This window comes from Oryza glaberrima, chromosome 3 (genome assembly GCF_000147395.1).
Source record: "Oryza glaberrima chromosome 3, OglaRS2, whole genome shotgun sequence".
NCBI classification, from domain to species: Eukaryota; Viridiplantae; Streptophyta; class Magnoliopsida; order Poales; family Poaceae; genus Oryza; species Oryza glaberrima.
This window is the reverse complement of record NC_068328.1, coordinates 34,518,594-34,537,138: the sequence shown is the minus strand read 5'-3', so window position 1 is coordinate 34,537,138 and position 18,545 is coordinate 34,518,594. Positions and strand designations below refer to the sequence as shown.

Genomic DNA, 18,545 nt, shown 5'->3' with positions numbered 1-18,545 from the left:
TTCTGGAGCGCGTTGTTTGGTTGCCTGGGATGTGGTTTGCTCTCCAAAAGAACTAGGTGGACTTGGAGTAAAAAACTTAAAAGTTCAAAATGAGGCTCTTCTCCTGAAGCGGTTATTCAGCCTCTTCTCCTCAGAATCTTCCTAGGCGAACTGGATTTGGAGAGAATTTGATAGACAATCTCTACTGAAATCCCTTCCTTTAGGACAACACTGGACTTCGCTACAGAAATTCTTGCCGGAGCTTCAAAAGCTGACGACGGTAAAGATTGGAAATGGCTCTAGAACTTCATTCTGGCATGACCGTTGGCTTGGGATTCTTCAGTTAGCAAATCTCTTCCCGGCTCTTTATTCTCACACAACATATTGTCATGCTACTGTAAAAGATGTTCTTTCAAGAGGCTTAATGACAATGTTTGTCCCAAGACTTTCAGAGGCTGCAAATGCGGAACTTCACAGCCTTCAGGCAATGGTGACAGACCTTACCCTAACCAATGACAACGATGTCCGGCAAAACAACCGATCGGCCTCTCTCACAACCAAAGAAATCTATGATGCAAGATTCCCTGTACAAATGCCATCGCCAAATTGGAAGATAATCTAGAATTGTCGGGTGCCTTTGAAGGTAAAATTGTTCGCTTGGCTATTGGTCCGAAACAGATTGTCGACAAGGATGAATCTGTCAAAAAAGAAGATTGTTCAATCAGCTTCATGTGCAATCTGTAGCAGCGGGGACGAAACAGCAAACCACTTATTTCTGACTTACCCGTTTGCGATAAACTTCTGGTCAAAAGTACGAATTCAGCCAGCTATCCAAGATGTGCAACTCTTTCATCGGCTGAGCAATTCACCGTTACTGCCGTCGAAACACCTCCATGTCTTCTACATCTTATGCTTTTGGGCGCTTTGTAACCATAGGCATGATGTGCTCTTCAGGGGGCAGCAACCATCTTTAGCTGCTTGTTTACACCGAGCGATAAGTGAAGCAGCCCTTTGGGCAGAAACACTAGCTGTGCAAGATCGACATGTAATAGATGTCTGGAAACAACTTTTCTCTTCCGCACTTCAAACTCTGAATCTGTTGTAACGAAACCTTTCAATCTATTATGCAATGACAATTCAGGTGGGGAATCTCTCCCCTCCGGTGAGTTAGTCAATTTTTTTTTTTGAATTTTCAACCTTGAATTTGGAGTTAATTTTGGGGGTTTTTCATCATAATTTATATTTTAGCCTTTACTTTTTATCGCTAAGAACACGTATATAAAAGTTTTATTTATAAATTATTTTTTTTCTAAATATGCCGAGTCCTTAGTGGCCGTGCTTATTGCTTAAACCCAGCCACCCACCCAGGCCAAAACCTCGCGGTCGCGGCGAGGTATCCGTCAGCTCAGCTCGATGCTGCCGCGGAGGAGACGACGCCTTCTCCGACGATCTCCCCTCCAATCCAATCCAACCCAAATCATCCCTCCTCCCCACTCGCCGCCGCCCGCCGCGACGCCCAGCCCCAGCCGCCCGCCTCCTGGAGCCGTCGGCGTACGGCCGCCTCCTCCTTGCCGCGTCGAGGACCCGCGCGCTGGCCCTGGGCAAGCTCCTCCACTCCCACATGCTCCGCGCCGCCTACAGGCCCGGCCTCTTCCTGCGCAACAACCTCCTCGCCCTCTACTGCCGCTGCGGCGACATGCGCCACGCCCGCCTCCTGTTCGACGGAATGCCGCGCCGGGACGCCGTCTCGTGGAACACGCTCATCGCCGGCTACTCCGGCCTGGGCTCTCCCCGCCTGGCCCTCGACGCGTTCCGGAGCGCGCGGGCCAGCGGGGATGGTGTGGATAGGTTCACGTTCGCCGCGGCGCTTGCCTCGTGCGCCCGCGAGGGGAACTGGAGGAATGGGCGGGTGGTGCACGGGCTGGCCGTGGTGAGCGGGCTTGCACGGACCGCGTTCCTGACCAATTCGGTCATTGACATGTATGCGAAATGTGGGATGATTGATGAGGTGAGGCTGCTGTTCGATCGAGCTGAGGAACGGGACGAGGCTTCTTGGAACCTGCTGTTGTCAGCGTACGTGAGGATGGGGTGGCCAGAGGTGGCAGTGAATGTGCTTGTTTGGATGCACCGGTCGGGGGTGAAGCTGGACAGTTTTGCTTTGGGTGGAATCCTCAAGGCTTGCTCTGAGCTAGGTGATTCAGAGGATGTTCGGAGGATGCTGCACGGTTGTGTGGTTAAGGTTGGTTTGGACTTGGATGTGTTCGTCGGGAGTGCAATGGTGGACATGTACGCGAAGAATGGGGGATTGGAGGAGGCGATCAAGGTATTTGATTGCATCCCTAATCAAAATGTGGTAGTTTACAATGCCATGATAGCAGGATTTGCTCGGTTGGGTAATGACCCGTGCCCTGAGATTAGAATCGAAGCAGTCATGCTTTTCTCAAACATGCTCAAGAAGAGGATAAAACCGTCAAAGTTTACGTTTAAGAGTGTGCTTGAAGTGTGCAATTTGACCAATGCAGTGCGATGTGGTAGGCAGATACATGCCCATGTCATACTCAGTGGGCTTCAAGCTGACGAGTTTATTGCAAGTGTGCTGATTAACTTGTACTCAAAAGCACGGTCAGTAAATGACAGTTTGAGATGCTTCGATATGACCCTTAAAGAAGATGTCTTCATATGGACATCCATGATTACAGCATTTGTGCAGAACGAGCACTTTGAGAAGGCACTATACTTGTTTAGGGAGCTTCTCTACACCAGAAAAGAGACAGACCAATTCACCATATCAAGTGTGATGAGTGCCTGTGCTGCTCTTTCTGTACCAACAACCTGTAAGCAGATACACTGTCATGCAGTCAAAACTGGTCTCGATCAATTTACTGTCTCTGGCAATTCCCAGATTGCTATGTACAGGAATATAGGTGATCTTAAGGCTTCAAAACTGATATTTGAGCAGATTTCATGTCTGGACACTTTCTCATGGTCCGCTATGATCCTGAGCTATGCGGTTCATGGCTATGAAAGCAAGGCCCTAGAACTCTTTGAGAAAATGAAGAATCTTGGTGTCATGATGAATGAGATTGCTTCTCTTGCTGTTCTTATTGCTTGCAGCCATCAGGGGCTGGCAGATGAAGGTCTCAGGTATTTCATTTTCTGAAACTGCGACTCTCTCTCTTTATTATTTTTCCTTTATTCTTTCTCACATTCTTGATTGACATCCTCCTTCCTCTTTTACTGATAGTAATTTATACTTCCTATGTTTCATATTATAAGACTTTCTAGCATTGCCCATATTCATACATATGTTAATGAATCTAGACATATATGTGTACCTAGATTCATTAACATCTATATGAATGTGGGCAATGCTAGAAAGTCTTATAACCTGAAACTGAGGTAGTACATAATAGCAAGGGAGAGATGGTATTCTGGTAATCTTCAGAGGGCAATGACGGCATAGATGGCAGAAAGAAGTCCTTGAAAAAGCATGCCAGCTATACCCAGTCAGTTTAGACCATGCATTCATTTAAGACAAATATAAAATTTACCTGTATGGTAGAATCATACGTTCACACTTACCCTTACCCTCAAGATCATAAATCAACTGTGCATATTGCCTGCATTGTGGCATGCATTCAGTTTCTTGTGTTAACTCTAGCTAAATATATCCTGTGTTATGGCTTTTTGAACTGTCAATGTCTGAGGGATTGGTAAAGATCACCAGACTTGAAGTGACACTGCCAATGCCGGTCCCAAGGCTGGATGTAAAAGGTGGAGGGTTTGAGTTTCATATACTTTTTCTACACAAAATAATGTTGTAGCCTTGAAACATTACTGAGTATAGATGGCTGGAGTAGAACTTAAGTATAGGATGCTAACTGCATCAAGGTACTACATGGGTACATTCATTGGAAACATTCCATTTCTGGTACCTCATCGAATTCCTTAAGTCTTGGTCACTGTTAATCATGGGTTTTTCTTTTGTAACCCAGGTACTACGAGAACACGATACCAGATGATGGCTTTTCCCTGGATGTGAAGCTCAAAGCATGCATGGTTGACCTCCTTGGCCGTGTTGGCAAGTTAGCTGACGCTGAAGATTTCATAATGAGTTCTGGATCAGAAAATGACCCGATACTTTGGCATGCATTATTGCGTGCTTGCAGAGTCCATGGGGACAAAGAAAGATGTACAAAAATTGGAGAGAAACTGATGGAACTTGAGCCGTTTTCTGCTAGTTCATATGTCATGTTGTATAACTTATACATGGATGCTGGAAAAATCTCATTGGCTATGAGGACGAGAGGCCTAATGAGAGAGCGAGGCATCACTAACGAAGCTGGAATTAGTTGGACCGACTTTGGAGGATCCATTCATAATTTCATTGATGGAGATAACTCCTGTTCACATAACACAATTCACACAACCTTGGAGGAGTTGTTGGTCAGGGTGAAACAGAAAACTGAGCATGGTGGAACAAACATTTGGGAGTTAGAATTCCAAAGCAGAAAGCTTAGTGAGAGCTCAATCAGCAGACATGGTGAATTATTAGCAGTGGCTTTTGGGTTGACTACTTTGCCATCTGTTGCTCCTGTAAGAGTTATGAAGAATCAGAGGATATCCTGGGAAAGCCACGAAACTCTGAAGTTGCTATCAGAAGGTGAAAATAGGGAAATAACTGTCAGGGATCCAACTCATTTTCATCATTTTACTCGAGGCTCATGCTCTTGTAGAGGCTACTGGTAATTGAATTTGATGCCTCATCTTGAGAGTAGGAGACTTACAAGGGTGAGAACATTTCTAAGGTGAGCTTTCTACTGGCAGATCATGGAGTTTTGGACGCAAACAAATCAAGCCAGATGATTCAGTTGTGGTCAGGATAAGACTAAAGTCAATTCAACTGAAGTTGCATTGTTACAGCTTGTGGCTGTGCTTCATGGTTAATAGCATCACGGCTCGAGATTTTTACTCTGATGAAACCAAGAAAGGAGATAAAGTGCTTCGTTCCCTGTTAGTTGCATCATTTTGACTAGCACACCCCAAAGGTTCTCATGCAGTATTTTGTAGTCTCATGCTAGGTTACACAGAATTTTTTCACACAATCTAGCAGTAGAGTTTCCTCGTTAGGGACTAATTGATCACTACTTTAGAAGCAATCACATAATTAGTTCAAATTGCATCAATTTTGAACTAATTGTGATAATTAGTTCAAGATATGTGATAATTATCACAATTATGTGATAATTAGTTCAAGATATCATTCCTTTCAGCACACAAATTGCGATGATAAAGAAAATAAACCTAGTGCTATGCCAAGAAGCTCAATCCTGTAAATAGACACTTGTTGAACAGATATGGACAATAATATAGTTACCGTTCTTTGTAGATTAATTGCTTTGTTTGTAATTTTGCAGGGAAGATTAATTGCTTTACTTAATCAGGGCAACTTGAACCTAATAGCAAAATGTTGAGTGTAGGCGTGTGTATTTCAGCCCAATAGGGCCCATTCCACCAATGTATATGTATAGTAGATGAGAAAGGAATGAAGTAAAGCTTCTAGAGGAAACATCACAGAGCTACATGGTATCAGAGCTGGGTCACCGGCGACCTCGCCGACGCGAACCCTAGCCGGCGGCGGCGCTGTGACCAGAGGGGTTCTACGGCGACGTCGACGGCTGAGGCGGAGCGGCGACGTCGGACAGCGGAGGCGGAGCGGCAGTGTCGACGGCGGAGGCGGCGACGGCTGCTGCAGAGGTTCTCGACGCGAGCAGCGTGAAGGAGGAGCAGGGCGCACGCTCGCTGGTTGAGCTGCGCAAGGATTTGGTGCAGCACAAGCTGTAGGGAGCACAGCGGCTGAGAGACGCGCAGCTGTTGGCTGTAGGATCAACAGAGAAGGATTTGGTGCTATTGGCTATTGTTGTCCGTTCCAGTGGTGGTGACTTTGGTGGTGCTGTTGCTGGTGCTGCTGCTACTTGAGAAGGTGAGAATTTGGAGGTGAAGCGGAAGCTTGGTTTGCTGTTGCTGTTGTTCTGATTTGGGGGAAACTGAAAAGTAGTGCTGCTGGGAGGAAGTAGTGCTACTGCTGCTGTTCTGTTTTTGGTGAGAAACTGAGGAGTAGTGTTGTTGCTCCTATTAATTGATTTGGCTAGTATCCTAGAAGATTTGGTTGATCTGCCATGGGGGAAATTCAAGGAATTGAGCAAATACTTGAGAAATTGGCTGAAGAAGTTGAAGAAATAAGAGGAAGAATTCAGAAAGTGAAGGAGAAAACAACAGTGCTTGGCAACTTTGTTAATCTCGCACATCCTATGCAGGTACCTAACTCAACTTGGATATTAGACTCCGGAGCATCTAGATATGTTACAGGAATGTCGAGTGAGTTTACATCATATACTCCATTTCAGTCATCATTTAAAGAAACAATTCAAACTGCCGACGGAACTTTACGACATGTGAGGGGAGTGGGAACAGTCAAATGTACTCCATCAATTACATTGTCGTCAGTTTTATATGCTCCCTCTTTTCCTGTTAACCTAGTATCCGTAAGCTCGTTGGTTGATCATATGGATTGTCGAATTACTATTGACCGAGAGAATTGTCTAATTGAGGAGAGAAGAACTGGAAGAAAGCTTGGAACCGGCGTTAGGCATAATGGGTTGTGGTATCTGGATAGAAGAGGGACGGACAAAGCACTATGTAGTGCTTTGTTAGCTAGCACAAGTGAAGAGGAGGCTAAATTGATTCTAAAACATTGTCAATTGGGACATATGTCCTTTGATACTATGTCTAAGATATTTCCTGATGAGATGAGTAAGGTGGACAAAAGCAAATTAATGTGTGATGCATGCGAGTATGGAAAACATACACGAACCACATACATAAGCAGAGGACTTCGAAGCATTTTGCCATTTGTGTTGGTTCACTCTGATGTATGGACTTCTCCTATTGCTTCGGTAAGTGGAGCAAAGTACTTTGTCACCTTTATTGATTGCAACTCACGAATGACTTGGATATATCTCATGAGACACAAGAGTGAAGTATTGAAATGTTTCAAGAATTTCTATGCTTGGGTTAGGAATCAATTAAACACTTGTGTTAAAGTTATTAGGAGCGATAATGGGGGAGAATATGTGAATGATGAATTTAGGAGTTTTCTCTCAGCAGAAGGAATAGTACATCAAACTTCTTGTGCTGACACACCTCCACAGAACGGAGTAGCTGAGAGGAAAAATCGACATATTCTGGAGGTAACTCGTTCACTCATGTATACGATGAATGTACCAAAGTTTCTATGGAGTGAGGCAGTCATGACAGCAACATATCTCATCAATCGCATGCCATCACGAATACTTGGGATGAAGACTCCATATGAAATGGTGTTTGGGAAGAATGAATTCATTGTTCCTCCAAAAGTGTTTGGGTGTACTTGTTTTGTCAGAGATCATAGACCATCAGTTGGAAAATTGGATCCTCGAGCCGTCAAGTGTATTTTTATAGGTTACTCTTCTGGGCAAAAGGGATATAAATGTTGGAGTCCATCTGAGCGGCGAACTTTTGTTAGTATGGATGTTTCTTTTAGAGAGTCTGTTCCGTTCTATGGAGAAAGAACAGATTTGAGTTCCTTGTTTGTTGATCTTGACAATCCAATTATTGATGAGGATGGACAAGAGGGGGAGAATGGCTCATCAGGTACTGAAGAAGACACACAATCAAGAAGCATGAAATTTGTGGTTGGCTCAATCCCATATCCTGTGAGTGAACCCATTCATGAGCAAAATTTGAGAAGGCCACGTGAAGAAGAAAATCTACAAGTTTATACTAGGAGGAAAACAATGTCTTTGGAGGCGCAAACAATGGGGCAACATGAGTCTCCTATGGATGGGATGGAGCAGCAACAATCTTCAATTGTTGCTGAAGTAGGTGATAAACCATCTGATCGGTGTGATACTATACAGATTTCATCGGATACGGAAGGAGAGGAGTTTGAAACAGGGGGAGAAGAAACTAATCTTCCTATTGCTATAAGAAAGGGGGTAAGAAGCAATGCAGGTAAACCTCCACAAAGGTATGGTTTTGAAGCTCAAGGTGTGAATGATGATGAGAATAACATAGCCAATTATGTCTCTTATGCTTCTTTGTCATCCACATATAAGGCCTTTGTGACATCACTAAATTCAGTGGAAATTCCAAATGATTGGAGGGAAGCAAAGCAAGACCCAAGGTGGCATCAAGCTATGCTAGAGGAGCTAGAGACTCTTGAAAAGAACAAAACATGGGACCTTGTACCATTCCCTAAAGGGAAGAAAGTGGTTAACTGTAAATGGGTTTATACAGTAAAGCAAAATCCTGATGGAAATGTGGAAAGATACAAGGCAAGGCTTGTGGCTAAGGGATATAGTCAAACATATAGAATTGATTATGATGAAACTTTTGCACCAGTAGCAAAGATGAGCACGGTAAGAACTCTTATCTCTTGTGCAGCTAATTTTGATTGGCCATTGCATCAGTTAGATGTCAAGAATGCATTCTTACATGGAGATCTTCAAGAGGAGGTGTATATGGAAATTCCACCTGGATTTGCTACCTCACAAACTGAAGGTAAAGTGTTGAGACTGAAAAAATCTTTATATGGCCTTAAACAATCACCAAGAGCATGGTTTGATCGCTTTAGACGTGCAATGTGTGGTATGGGTTATAAACAGTGCAATGGAGACCACACAGTTTTCTATCGCCATAATAGAGGTCTTAAAACTATTCTTGTTGTGTATGTTGATGACATGATTATCACTGGAGATGATTGCTTGGAGATATCTAGGTTGAAACAAAATCTAAGCAAGGAGTTTGAGGTCAAGGATCTGGGCCAATTAAAATATTTTTTGGGTATTGAAATTGCAAGATCTCCTAGAGGAATAGTTCTTTCACAGCGAAAGTATGTATTGGATCTGCTCAGTGATACAGGTATGCTTGGATGTCGGCCAGCTTCTACACCAATTGAACAAAATCATAAGTTATGTGCTGAATCTGGAGATCCAGTTAATAAAGAGAGATATCAAAGACTTGTGGGAAGGTTGATATATTTGTGTCACACAAGACCTGATATAACTTATACTGTGAATGTGGTGAGCCGATACATGCATGATCCGAGAAGTGGTCACATGGATGTTGTGTATAGAATTTTGAGATATTTGAAGGCAAGCCCAGGTAAAGGCATATGGTTCAAGAAGAATGGACACCTAGATGTGGAGGGATATTGTGATGCAGATTAGGGCAGTTGTCTTGATGATAGGAGGTCAACATCAGGCTACTGTGTATTTATTGGTGGCAATTTGGTATCTTGGAGGAGCAAGAAACAATCAGTTGTGTCTCGCTCGACTGCTGAGGCGGAATACAGGTCAATGTCGATGAGCTTGAGTGAATTGTTATGGTTGAAAAATCTTTTGGCTGAATTGAAGCTGTCGACAAGCACTTCCATGAAGTTGTGGTGTGACAACAAATCAGCCATAAATATTGCTAACAATCCAGTCCAGCATGATCGAACGAAGCATGTGGAAATAGATCGCTTCTTTATTAAAGAGAGAATGGATGAGGGAACCTTAAACTTAGGCTTTGTAAACTCTGGTGAACAAGTAGCTGATAGTTTAACGAAGGCATTAGGTGCTAGAGAGTGCACTTCTTCGTGTAGCAAGATGGGCATGATAGATATTTATCGTCCATCTTGAGGGGGAGTGTTGAGTGTAGGCGTGTGTATTTCAGCCCAATAGGGCCCATTCCACCAATGTATATGTATAGTAGATGAGAAAGGAAATGAAAAAAGCTTCTAGAGGAAAAATCACAGAGCTACACAAAACATGGTAATAACAACATGAAGTGCAGTGAGAAATATATACATTTGGAGGAAATGTCTACCTTGAGATTTTGAAGCATTGCAGCTAATCAACAATGATTTTGTAGGTTGAAGATATAGCTCATAAACTAACAATGTCGGTCATGGCGTTGATGGGCCAAAGCTTGTTCTTTATCTTATGCATTCCGTATATTCTAGCTGGTTGCATGACTAAACATCCATTTCGTTAAGAGCAATGTTTCCTCTGCATAACACAAAATTAGAAACTAATTCGTTCTCTCACACATCTGATTAACATATAATCAAATTTCCCCTAGCGCAGATCCCCTTCGGCACACACAATTTTGCAAGGAATCGCATAACCACACCTATTTGCTCCAAAAAAAACATGCAAGTCAAAAAAATACCAAACACATTAAAATAAAATAAAATAGAGATCTCCTCTGTAGTGCATTTACCAAGGTGGGGAGAAAAAGGGCAATTGTAAAAATCCCATAAAACCAATGTGTAAATGTGTTTTTTATCAAAGGGGAGAAAAAAAAATCAAAATCCCATAGTAGATTTAAAGTTTCTATGTTGAATTACATTTATTCAAAAATTTAAATTTCATCCAAATGTTATCGACGTAATCGTAGATCTAGATCCTTAAATTTCTAAGGCTAGGGATATTGATAAAAGAAGACATAAATGATCATTGCCAAACAAAACATGACAAAAGAAAAACAACCCCAAAACATTATTTAGATGAAAAAAAACTTTTCATCTAAAAAAAACTGTGCACCACCAGATCGATCGCCCCAACCATCCAAAAGCACACACACATCACAAAAAACCAGAAAAAGAAAAAAACGAGACGAGAAGTTCTCCCAAAGCCCTCATCCCTGGCCGCGCTTCTCCCCTTCCGGCTTCCGCCGTTGCCACTTCCTCCCTCTCCCACGCGCTCGATCGGGAAATCCAACGCCTCGATAGCCTTTCATTTCTTTTCGTCGCGCTCTCCCCCTCAAACCCCCCCGATCCCCTATCCGCCGCATACCCTCTCGGTCGCTCCCCCTCAACCGCCGCCGCATCCCCTCCAACGCCGTCGCTCCACCGGCCTGCCCTCCATCGACGGCGTGACTCCGCGCGACGGCTGGAGGAGGCGAGGTCGGGCCGACGCTCCACGCCGCCGCAGCCCGCAGCCCGCAGCCCGCAGCCCCGTCGGCGCCGTCGCTGCGTCGCTCCATCGCCGTCCCGACGAGTCCCTCGCGCCGCCACCGATCCCAGGACTCCTCGACCCTGCCTGCGAACAAGGTAAGAGTGCTGCTCGATGCTCGATCCCGTTCCTGTACAGGAGGAGGCATACGAGGCAGGGTATGGTAGATGCATGATAATGGCTTTAGAAATCCCCTGTGCTGACTAAATCCCCATTGTTCATTGTTAACTATTGTTTACTGTGCATGTATATCTGTGATGCAAAACCCTAATCCAAAGTCTGAAGTTCTTAGTGGTTTACTGTACCTGACAAAAAAAACATCTCAAATTGCTACTGTTAATGTATGCTACTGAAAATTCTGGAGAGAAAATCGCAAGTATTTTTTTACTGATGCTAATGTATGCTACTGTTAAGCTGATATTTGATGCTACTAAAATATGTAACATATGGACATGAATGCTCACTTCTTTGTATGTAAAATGCGTATTACCTGATTAATATGACTGCTTCCAAGGCTGACACCATCTTAATTAGAATATTTGATTATGAGAAAACCCTTATAGTTTATTGTCTATACTGTTCTTGAGAGTTAGAAAAATCTTTCAATACATTTCAGTAGTTTTCCTCTATTGTTCTTCAAAGTTACAAAAATCTTTCATATCTTACCTATTTCTGTACATGCACCATGTTTTCGTCTTCATTTTCTGTAGTACAGTCTACTCATCCATTTTGCTGGTAGCTTTTGCATGTCATGATCCCCACAGTCACTCGAGGTGATTTTCATTTTTTTTAATATATCATGAGTTTTTATGATGGCCGGATGATTGCTACGTTGTATATTTGATACATATAATCATTTTCTGTTCAGAGTGGGATCCACTTAATGTTATGTGTACTTAAAAAAAATTAGGAACTTGTTGTTCATGTATTCGCACTATTGTCCAGCTATAAAAGAAGATACATATATTTCATGCTTAAACTTTCTTTTCAAGTATTTTTTTTTATTAAGCAAGTTATCTGCTTATTGCTTAGCTTTTATGGCATTAGCTCAAATTTTAGTCACATGGGATCGTGAGTGATTAAAACATGTAATCTTAAATTGATATATATTTTTCCCGTTGCAACGCACAGGCACCCAACTACTTGAGATAAAAGGTGGAGTAGTCTAGTATCTTCCCCTTCCCATCCCTTGGCGTAAGTGCGTAACGGCTTGTTTGGCAACCCTAAAATCTGCCGTCTCGGCTCCTCGTCTCCTTTGCGCCATCTCGCGGCTGAACAGGGGAGGTGGCAAGCAGAGCAGGGGAGGGGAGGGGATCCTCCAGGTGAGCATCCTCTTTCTCAGAATTCATCTCTCTCTCCCACCGGGACTAGTTTTGTCTGGAATTTTCTTGCGTTCATTCGGTAACCCTAGCTTCTCTTCTAGATCTGGAAGAAGCTCTTCTCTTAATTTCAGAGCCTCCTTAACCTTAATACAATTAACAACAGTTTGTTGTTTGTTCCCCCAAAATCAGCTGAACCCCCATGTCCCAAGTTGGATCCGCCCCTGCCTGAAAGGAGTTGATAAACTTGATGAGTCTAGTGGCGATACGTGGAATAGACTCGGATGAGGTATTGTTGTAGATGCATAGCTTCTTCTGGTGTTCCGATGTGCATTTTAGCGATGTGATGCGATGAGGGGAGGATTTTTGTTAGCAGCCATGATTTTCTTCCCTCGTGGTACATCTTTATTTGTCCATTTGCAGTACCAGTTAAAGCATGGAATCTAAAATATTATACCAACTGAAGTATGGTTGCAGTTTAGCATTAATTTTAGTTAGTCGTATAGTAGTATATGTTAGCTCTCATTTGATCTCCATTTTTATCTCTGACCCTCCACCAGGTCACCAGTAACATGCCATTTGATTTCACCAATATACTCCTTCCTTTAGAAAATATTATAATCAAGTATTCCCTTTACCTTTTTTTTCTTTTTTTGCTTTTGCTTGTCAGATAGCATGTTATCTATTACTGTGCTCCCTAAATCTGTGATTTTTTTTCTCCAGTGACATTGGCACTTAAAAATTGTTTCTTGGAGTTCATAACAGTGGTCATATAGCAATGATTGATGATGAGGCTGACTTTGGCAACATCACTGATGCCACGGAAGGGCAGGCAGCTGCAAAGTTCCGTCCGAAGGCACGGGCCAAGCCCCGTAAGACATCTTTGCCATCCAGATCCCTGGCACCTCATCCTACTGTGGAATCAACAGATGAAAATGTGGAAACATTAAATAAAGATAGCACCTCACATGAACAGTCTGTTGATAAAAAAGCAGCATCATTAGGATGCCATGGTAATGAGGCAGATGGTAATGCTTGTGCTTCTGGGGGTATACTTGACACACCTTCTGAAGATGTGGTGACAGTATCCCTGGGGCTTGTGAATAATCCTGATGTGGCATTGGATTCTTCAACAGTTTTCGCTTCTGTACATAAAGTTTCCCAAAATGAAGAGAATAATGATGATTTATCTCATGTGGCTACACACAAAGAAAGCATGGTGGTTTCAGATACCCAAGCGCCACCAACCTGTTGCAGTGCCAAGACAATTGATGATTTGGCTGACTTTGAAGGATTGTGTGATGATACTCATGTTGAGGAAGAAAGAGTTGCAAAATTCCAGCCAAAGTTTCGGGTGAAAACCAGCAAGGCCGCATCAAAATCTCAGAGGACTAACCAAAAGGCAGGAGTTTCCACTGTAGATGTGGTCTCCCAAAACAAAGAAGATGGTAAAGATCAGGCAGGATGCAACGACAAGCAGCTGCACTCTCCTACTAGACATCAAGAAAGTGTACAGATCTCATATTCTCAAGCACACCTGGGAACTCATAACACTACAATTGATGATGTTGCTAACTCTGATAGTATTATGGAAGAACTAGCTCAAGAGGAAATGGCTGCAAAATTCCAACCTAGACTGCGACCAAAGGCTGGTGGAGCTTCACCTGGGGTTGCTGAGACTATTGATGCTGCTTGTGTAGCTACTCCAGAGTTTGGGGTTTCCTCTGCAGATGTGGTTTCTCAAGATACGGAAGAAGATAGCCATAGAGAAGGCCTCAGTGATGGTTCATGCCAAAAATATATAGATGAAGAGGCTATTACAACGTCAGGCACTGGGCCACCACAGGTTGGTGGATATTTCGTTGTTCAGAAAAAAAAATGGTACTGCTATTTCAAATAAAGACTATGGCTCCATGCTCTGACTTTTGATTGTTTTTAGGATTTGGATGCTACTGTTGATTTAGACTCGCATGCTGAAATGGTGAATCCGCATCCTGATGGCAGTCCGTTGATCATTGGAGAGCCCTCAGGTGTGCTTATTTTACGTATAGATCTTCTCCCTTTCTTTTTCAAACTTGTGATGTTTCCTGTAGTCCAAAGAAAATTACTGTGATTTTTAAGCGCGTTGAAAGAAGTCCTTGACTAAATGAGCCTCAGGTTAAGCTTAATTGGAACCTATGCTTGTTGCTATGTGAATATTCCATGCTGAACTCATGTTTGAGCTGGCTTCAATCATATATAATATTTTTTACTAGTTTTTCTGTACTTCTTTTAAGAAGCTAACATATTTCTTTTACAGCGGAAACTACTGTTAAATTTCAACCTTATGTTCGAAGGAAAAAAGGCAAAGGAAAATCAGTATCTTTTGTTCCACCAAATGTTTCTCATGCGCATACTCCTACAGACACCAATTCTGAGACAAGCAACTCTAGCCATTTCTGTAAAGATATAGCAACTGGTGAAAGTTTAAGTAACTTGCCCCAGCAAGCATCTGAAAAGGTAATTGCATGCTGAAATTCACACTTCTGGTTGGAGTGTGTACTGGCATGATATACTTGATTGAGTCTCTTTGCCTAAACATTGCAATTCTATTCTCTTAAGCTGTCCGTTTTTATCAGATCTGTATTAGTGGCGAACATCATCCAGATGATCAAGAATGTAATGACCCAGAGAATCAATACCATGAGGGGGAGCCATATGATCATGTTATTGAACAAGAGCCAGAAAGGGATGTCAGAGAAACAGGAACACCAATGATATTACGAAACAGGGGAAAATTACAAAAAGATGGGATACCTGAGCATACCGCTGATGATATCATGGATGAAGACTTTGGTGAACCTCCATCTGACGAACAAGATAATGATAGTGGTGATGAGTACACCGCTAGAGGCAAGCAGAAGGGCAGGAGAAAATCAAGGGAGAAAAATATTAACAAAGAACCTTCGAGAGGTACCAAGCGCACCTCGGGGGATTCCACTATAGAGGAATCACAGAAGCAGAAGCTTCAGAAAAATAAAAGTAAAACATCCTCAAGGGGTCAGAAGAAAACATCAAAAGATTCATCGGTGGAACAACCTGAGAAGAAGCTTACACACCGAATTCGTCGAAAGAGAATGGAAGGTAGCTGGCTCAAATAGTAAAGCATCAATTTCATACAACATGAGGTCTTAACTCATTTATTTTGGTCCACTTTTTTTAGAAGTCAAGACTTTACTAGAAACGCCTGATCATGAGATAGATCGCATGAAGCTAAGTGTGACGCATCTTAGACTGTTACAGGAGGCGAAAGAACGTATCAAGGCGAGTTTTGTCGTGCCACATTTATTAGTTCTGTTTATTGAACATTTTTGTGCTGTTGATATCCAATTTGTTTTTTGCTTCTATAGGGCAAAGAAATTCCATCAGGACCATCGTCCTCTAATCATAGGTATGGCACAAAATTTTAGTTTGATATTATTATGCATAAATATTTTCTCTATGCAAACCAGTTATGTAGGAAGAGTAGGATTCAAGGATATATGTGTACATATTGTAGTACCTTCCCTTATTAAACTAGAGATACTTTGGCAAAACTATCGCAAAACTACAATTTTAGCATTGATTTTTCGACAACAATACAGATTTAAGGCATAGTTTGCAAAGGCTACAGATTTAGCAATAACTTAATAACAAAGCTACTTAACAAGTCCCTTAAGGATAACGATGATATGAAGGAACCACTAGAATCTCTTGCTTGTGTGTTATGTGCTAAATTTGTTGTTTGCAATATTGTGGCTTAAAGATGTAGGTTTGCAGTACAACACCTTGAATCTGTAGTTTTGTGATAGTTTTGGCTTAAACACAGCAAAATAACCACTAACTGGTACTGGTATGGGTTGTGCGAATTTTTTTCTCTTTCTTTTTTTTTTTGAAAAAAGTCCAAATAAACTTAAACACTCTGAACTATTGAATCATGTATTGAGCACCCTCTGACTTTTGGGTTTGATTCAAATAATCTCCTGAGGGGTTTTGCCTATATAACAAGTTGACTCAAGGTGCATTGATTCAGTGATTTTAACATGTTGGCAAGCTGCTTATACCACTAATAGAATAATAAGAAAAATATACCAGGAGCAAGGATGATGCTTCATCTTTGCTCAGGTCGTTTTTTAAGCTATATATGTTTATTTTATGTTTCCTTGTTTGTGTAGTGGTTTCACGAGTGTGCTATAACATGACAAATACTACAGTCAGCACGCCACGCAGGCAAAACCACTTAGGGGTTGTTTGGACCAAAGGGGAACATTTAGGGGTAATCACTTAAGGTGTTAGACAGGACTCTCAGGTTCAGTGGGGTATTTGGACGTTTTCCTTTTCTTTTGGTCATGTAAACTTTTCTTGTGGAGAGTCTTTCCTGTTTCAGACAAGTTATTTCCAATATCAAATTGATGCTGCTATTGTTAGCTTCATCATCTAAATTGTTTGCTGCAATTTGATGGTCTGCTATACAGCTTCACTTGCTATCTTTCAGTGATATGTACATACCTGATGCAATTCTTATTTTAGATTGACCGCAATCTTTTTTGTGGCACTTCTAATACTTGTTTCATTCAATTCAATTTGTTTGACTATTGAGCCTCTTAAAGTTTCAACATAATCTCATTTGTCTTCTAACAAAAATCTCACTGTTATTTAGGCATTGTTTTCTTTATAAAGCGCAAGCCATTGGAGCACTCTTGTTTAATAATTTCTCGAATATATGTTCATGGGGAAGTTAATGGTCCACATGAACTACAGCTTTTAGCTGAAAATGATTTAGGCGATTCAACTTATCTGACCCTATCATGATCTTGATTTGTCTTACCACAGCACCTCCCAATTTGGAGATATGGATGATGAGTATAATGAACAAGACAACTGGGACAACGACAGGACTGAGAATCATGTGGTCGAAAATACAACCAAACTTAATTACCATTCATACATGAACAGACAAACACGAGCCAAATGGTCCAAATCTGAAACGGACAAGTTTTACGAGGTATTTGATAAATCAACCATTTTGATTGCTATTTTTCATTTTTATTTTATACCAATTTTAAAAAGATGATTTAATTCCTGCGTATCTATTGGTGTTACATAAATTTGTATTTTCATAATTGTTCTGTTCAGGGTCTTCAACAATTTGGTAGCGATTTTGCAATGATACAGCATCTCTTCCCTGATAAGAGCCGTAATCAGGTGCGACAAAAATTTAAAGCTGAGGAGAAAAAGCATCCAATGCAAGTTCATGATGCCATAATGCATCGCTCGAGAGGTGAGATTGTTCTATAGAAAATACCAGCCCATATTTTTGAGTTGTGATCTAGATTAACTTAATCCTTATCCTTTACATCTGTGCACAGATAATTTGTATTTTAAAGAAGTAATCAAAAAGCTCAACATCGAAGATGTCCAGCCAGATATCAACAATACACATGAACAGGAGGGTACATCAAATGAAGAGGACCCTGGAAATAAGGTTTGTTTTGAAGCTAGCGTATAATTTTCTTATATCAACTTATCAAGTTCATTTTATTAATCTTGTTTCTTGTTTTCTGTGTATTAAGAATATACCGGGTGGATTAATTAATGAGGAGGAAGAAAATGGTTTAGATTGGTCAGATAAAGAGCTGGACATGCACAGATCTGAGGTCGAAGAGAAGGAGCACGTTTCTACAAATGATGATGATGATGATCTTGGTGATGTTTTTGATTGGTACTAACGTGATTACCATGCGAACATTACTGACGACCTCATGATTCTATCAATATCATGGGCCTCTTGAAAAATTTATATGCTGGTGCTCTGACCTTTGGGCTCTGGAAGGCCATATTCTGCATCGAAAATAATTTTGCTGACAGGATTCTCCAGATGACGATGAAAGCAGTATAGTTCCAAAGGCTGAAGAATTGTTTTTTTTTTTTTTTGGTTTGCTGCTTATTTCTAGTTTAGTTGAAACTTAGAACCAGAATTCTAGTGCTTAGCAACACAGGGATCTCAATATTTGTTGCTTGAATCCTAGTTTCGTAGATTACTTGCAGAGTAGTAATGTATATATTACTCCATCATTTGATATATCTGTCAATTTTTTCTGTCTGCTCTTCCAATATTCTATTCTACCAGATACCATCCGTTCCAACGTTTTTTTATTAAGTAATCATTAAAACCAATGGTTTTGTAACC

General features: G+C 41.5%; 2 protein-coding genes across 4 annotated transcripts; both read left to right on the top strand.

Annotated features, from left to right (window-relative positions):
* The first annotated feature begins 1,342 nt into the window (after positions 1 to 1,342).
* Positions 1,343 to 6,485, top strand: LOC127767781 (pentatricopeptide repeat-containing protein At3g13880-like). Its single transcript, XM_052293224.1, has 2 exons — positions 1,343 to 3,123; positions 3,975 to 6,485. The coding sequence occupies exons 1-2, from the start codon at positions 1,601 to 1,603 to the stop codon at positions 4,726 to 4,728; spliced, it is 2,277 nt and encodes a 758-aa protein (XP_052149184.1). The 5' UTR covers positions 1,343 to 1,600; the 3' UTR covers positions 4,729 to 6,485.
* Positions 6,486 to 10,693: 4,208 nt separating this feature from the next.
* Positions 10,694 to 18,469, top strand: LOC127767418 (transcription factor TFIIIB component B''). Of its 3 annotated transcripts, none has more exons than XM_052292754.1 (13): positions 10,695 to 11,116; positions 12,150 to 12,340; positions 12,530 to 12,626; positions 13,061 to 14,183; positions 14,277 to 14,367; positions 14,637 to 14,836; positions 14,956 to 15,460; positions 15,540 to 15,640; positions 15,727 to 15,767; positions 17,189 to 17,360; positions 17,492 to 17,636; positions 17,725 to 17,840; positions 17,929 to 18,469. In XM_052292754.1, the coding sequence occupies exons 4-13, from the start codon at positions 13,116 to 13,118 to the stop codon at positions 18,082 to 18,084; spliced, it is 2,595 nt and encodes an 864-aa protein (XP_052148714.1). In that variant the 5' UTR covers positions 10,695 to 11,116; positions 12,150 to 12,340; positions 12,530 to 12,626; positions 13,061 to 13,115; the 3' UTR covers positions 18,085 to 18,469. The 3 variants fall into 3 exon arrangements, with proteins under 3 accessions (XP_052148716.1, XP_052148714.1, XP_052148715.1); XM_052292755.1 differs by having other exon boundaries at positions 12,504 to 12,626; XM_052292756.1 differs by lacking the exon at positions 12,530 to 12,626 and having other exon boundaries at positions 10,694 to 11,116.
* The last annotated feature ends 76 nt before the right edge of the window (positions 18,470 to 18,545 follow it).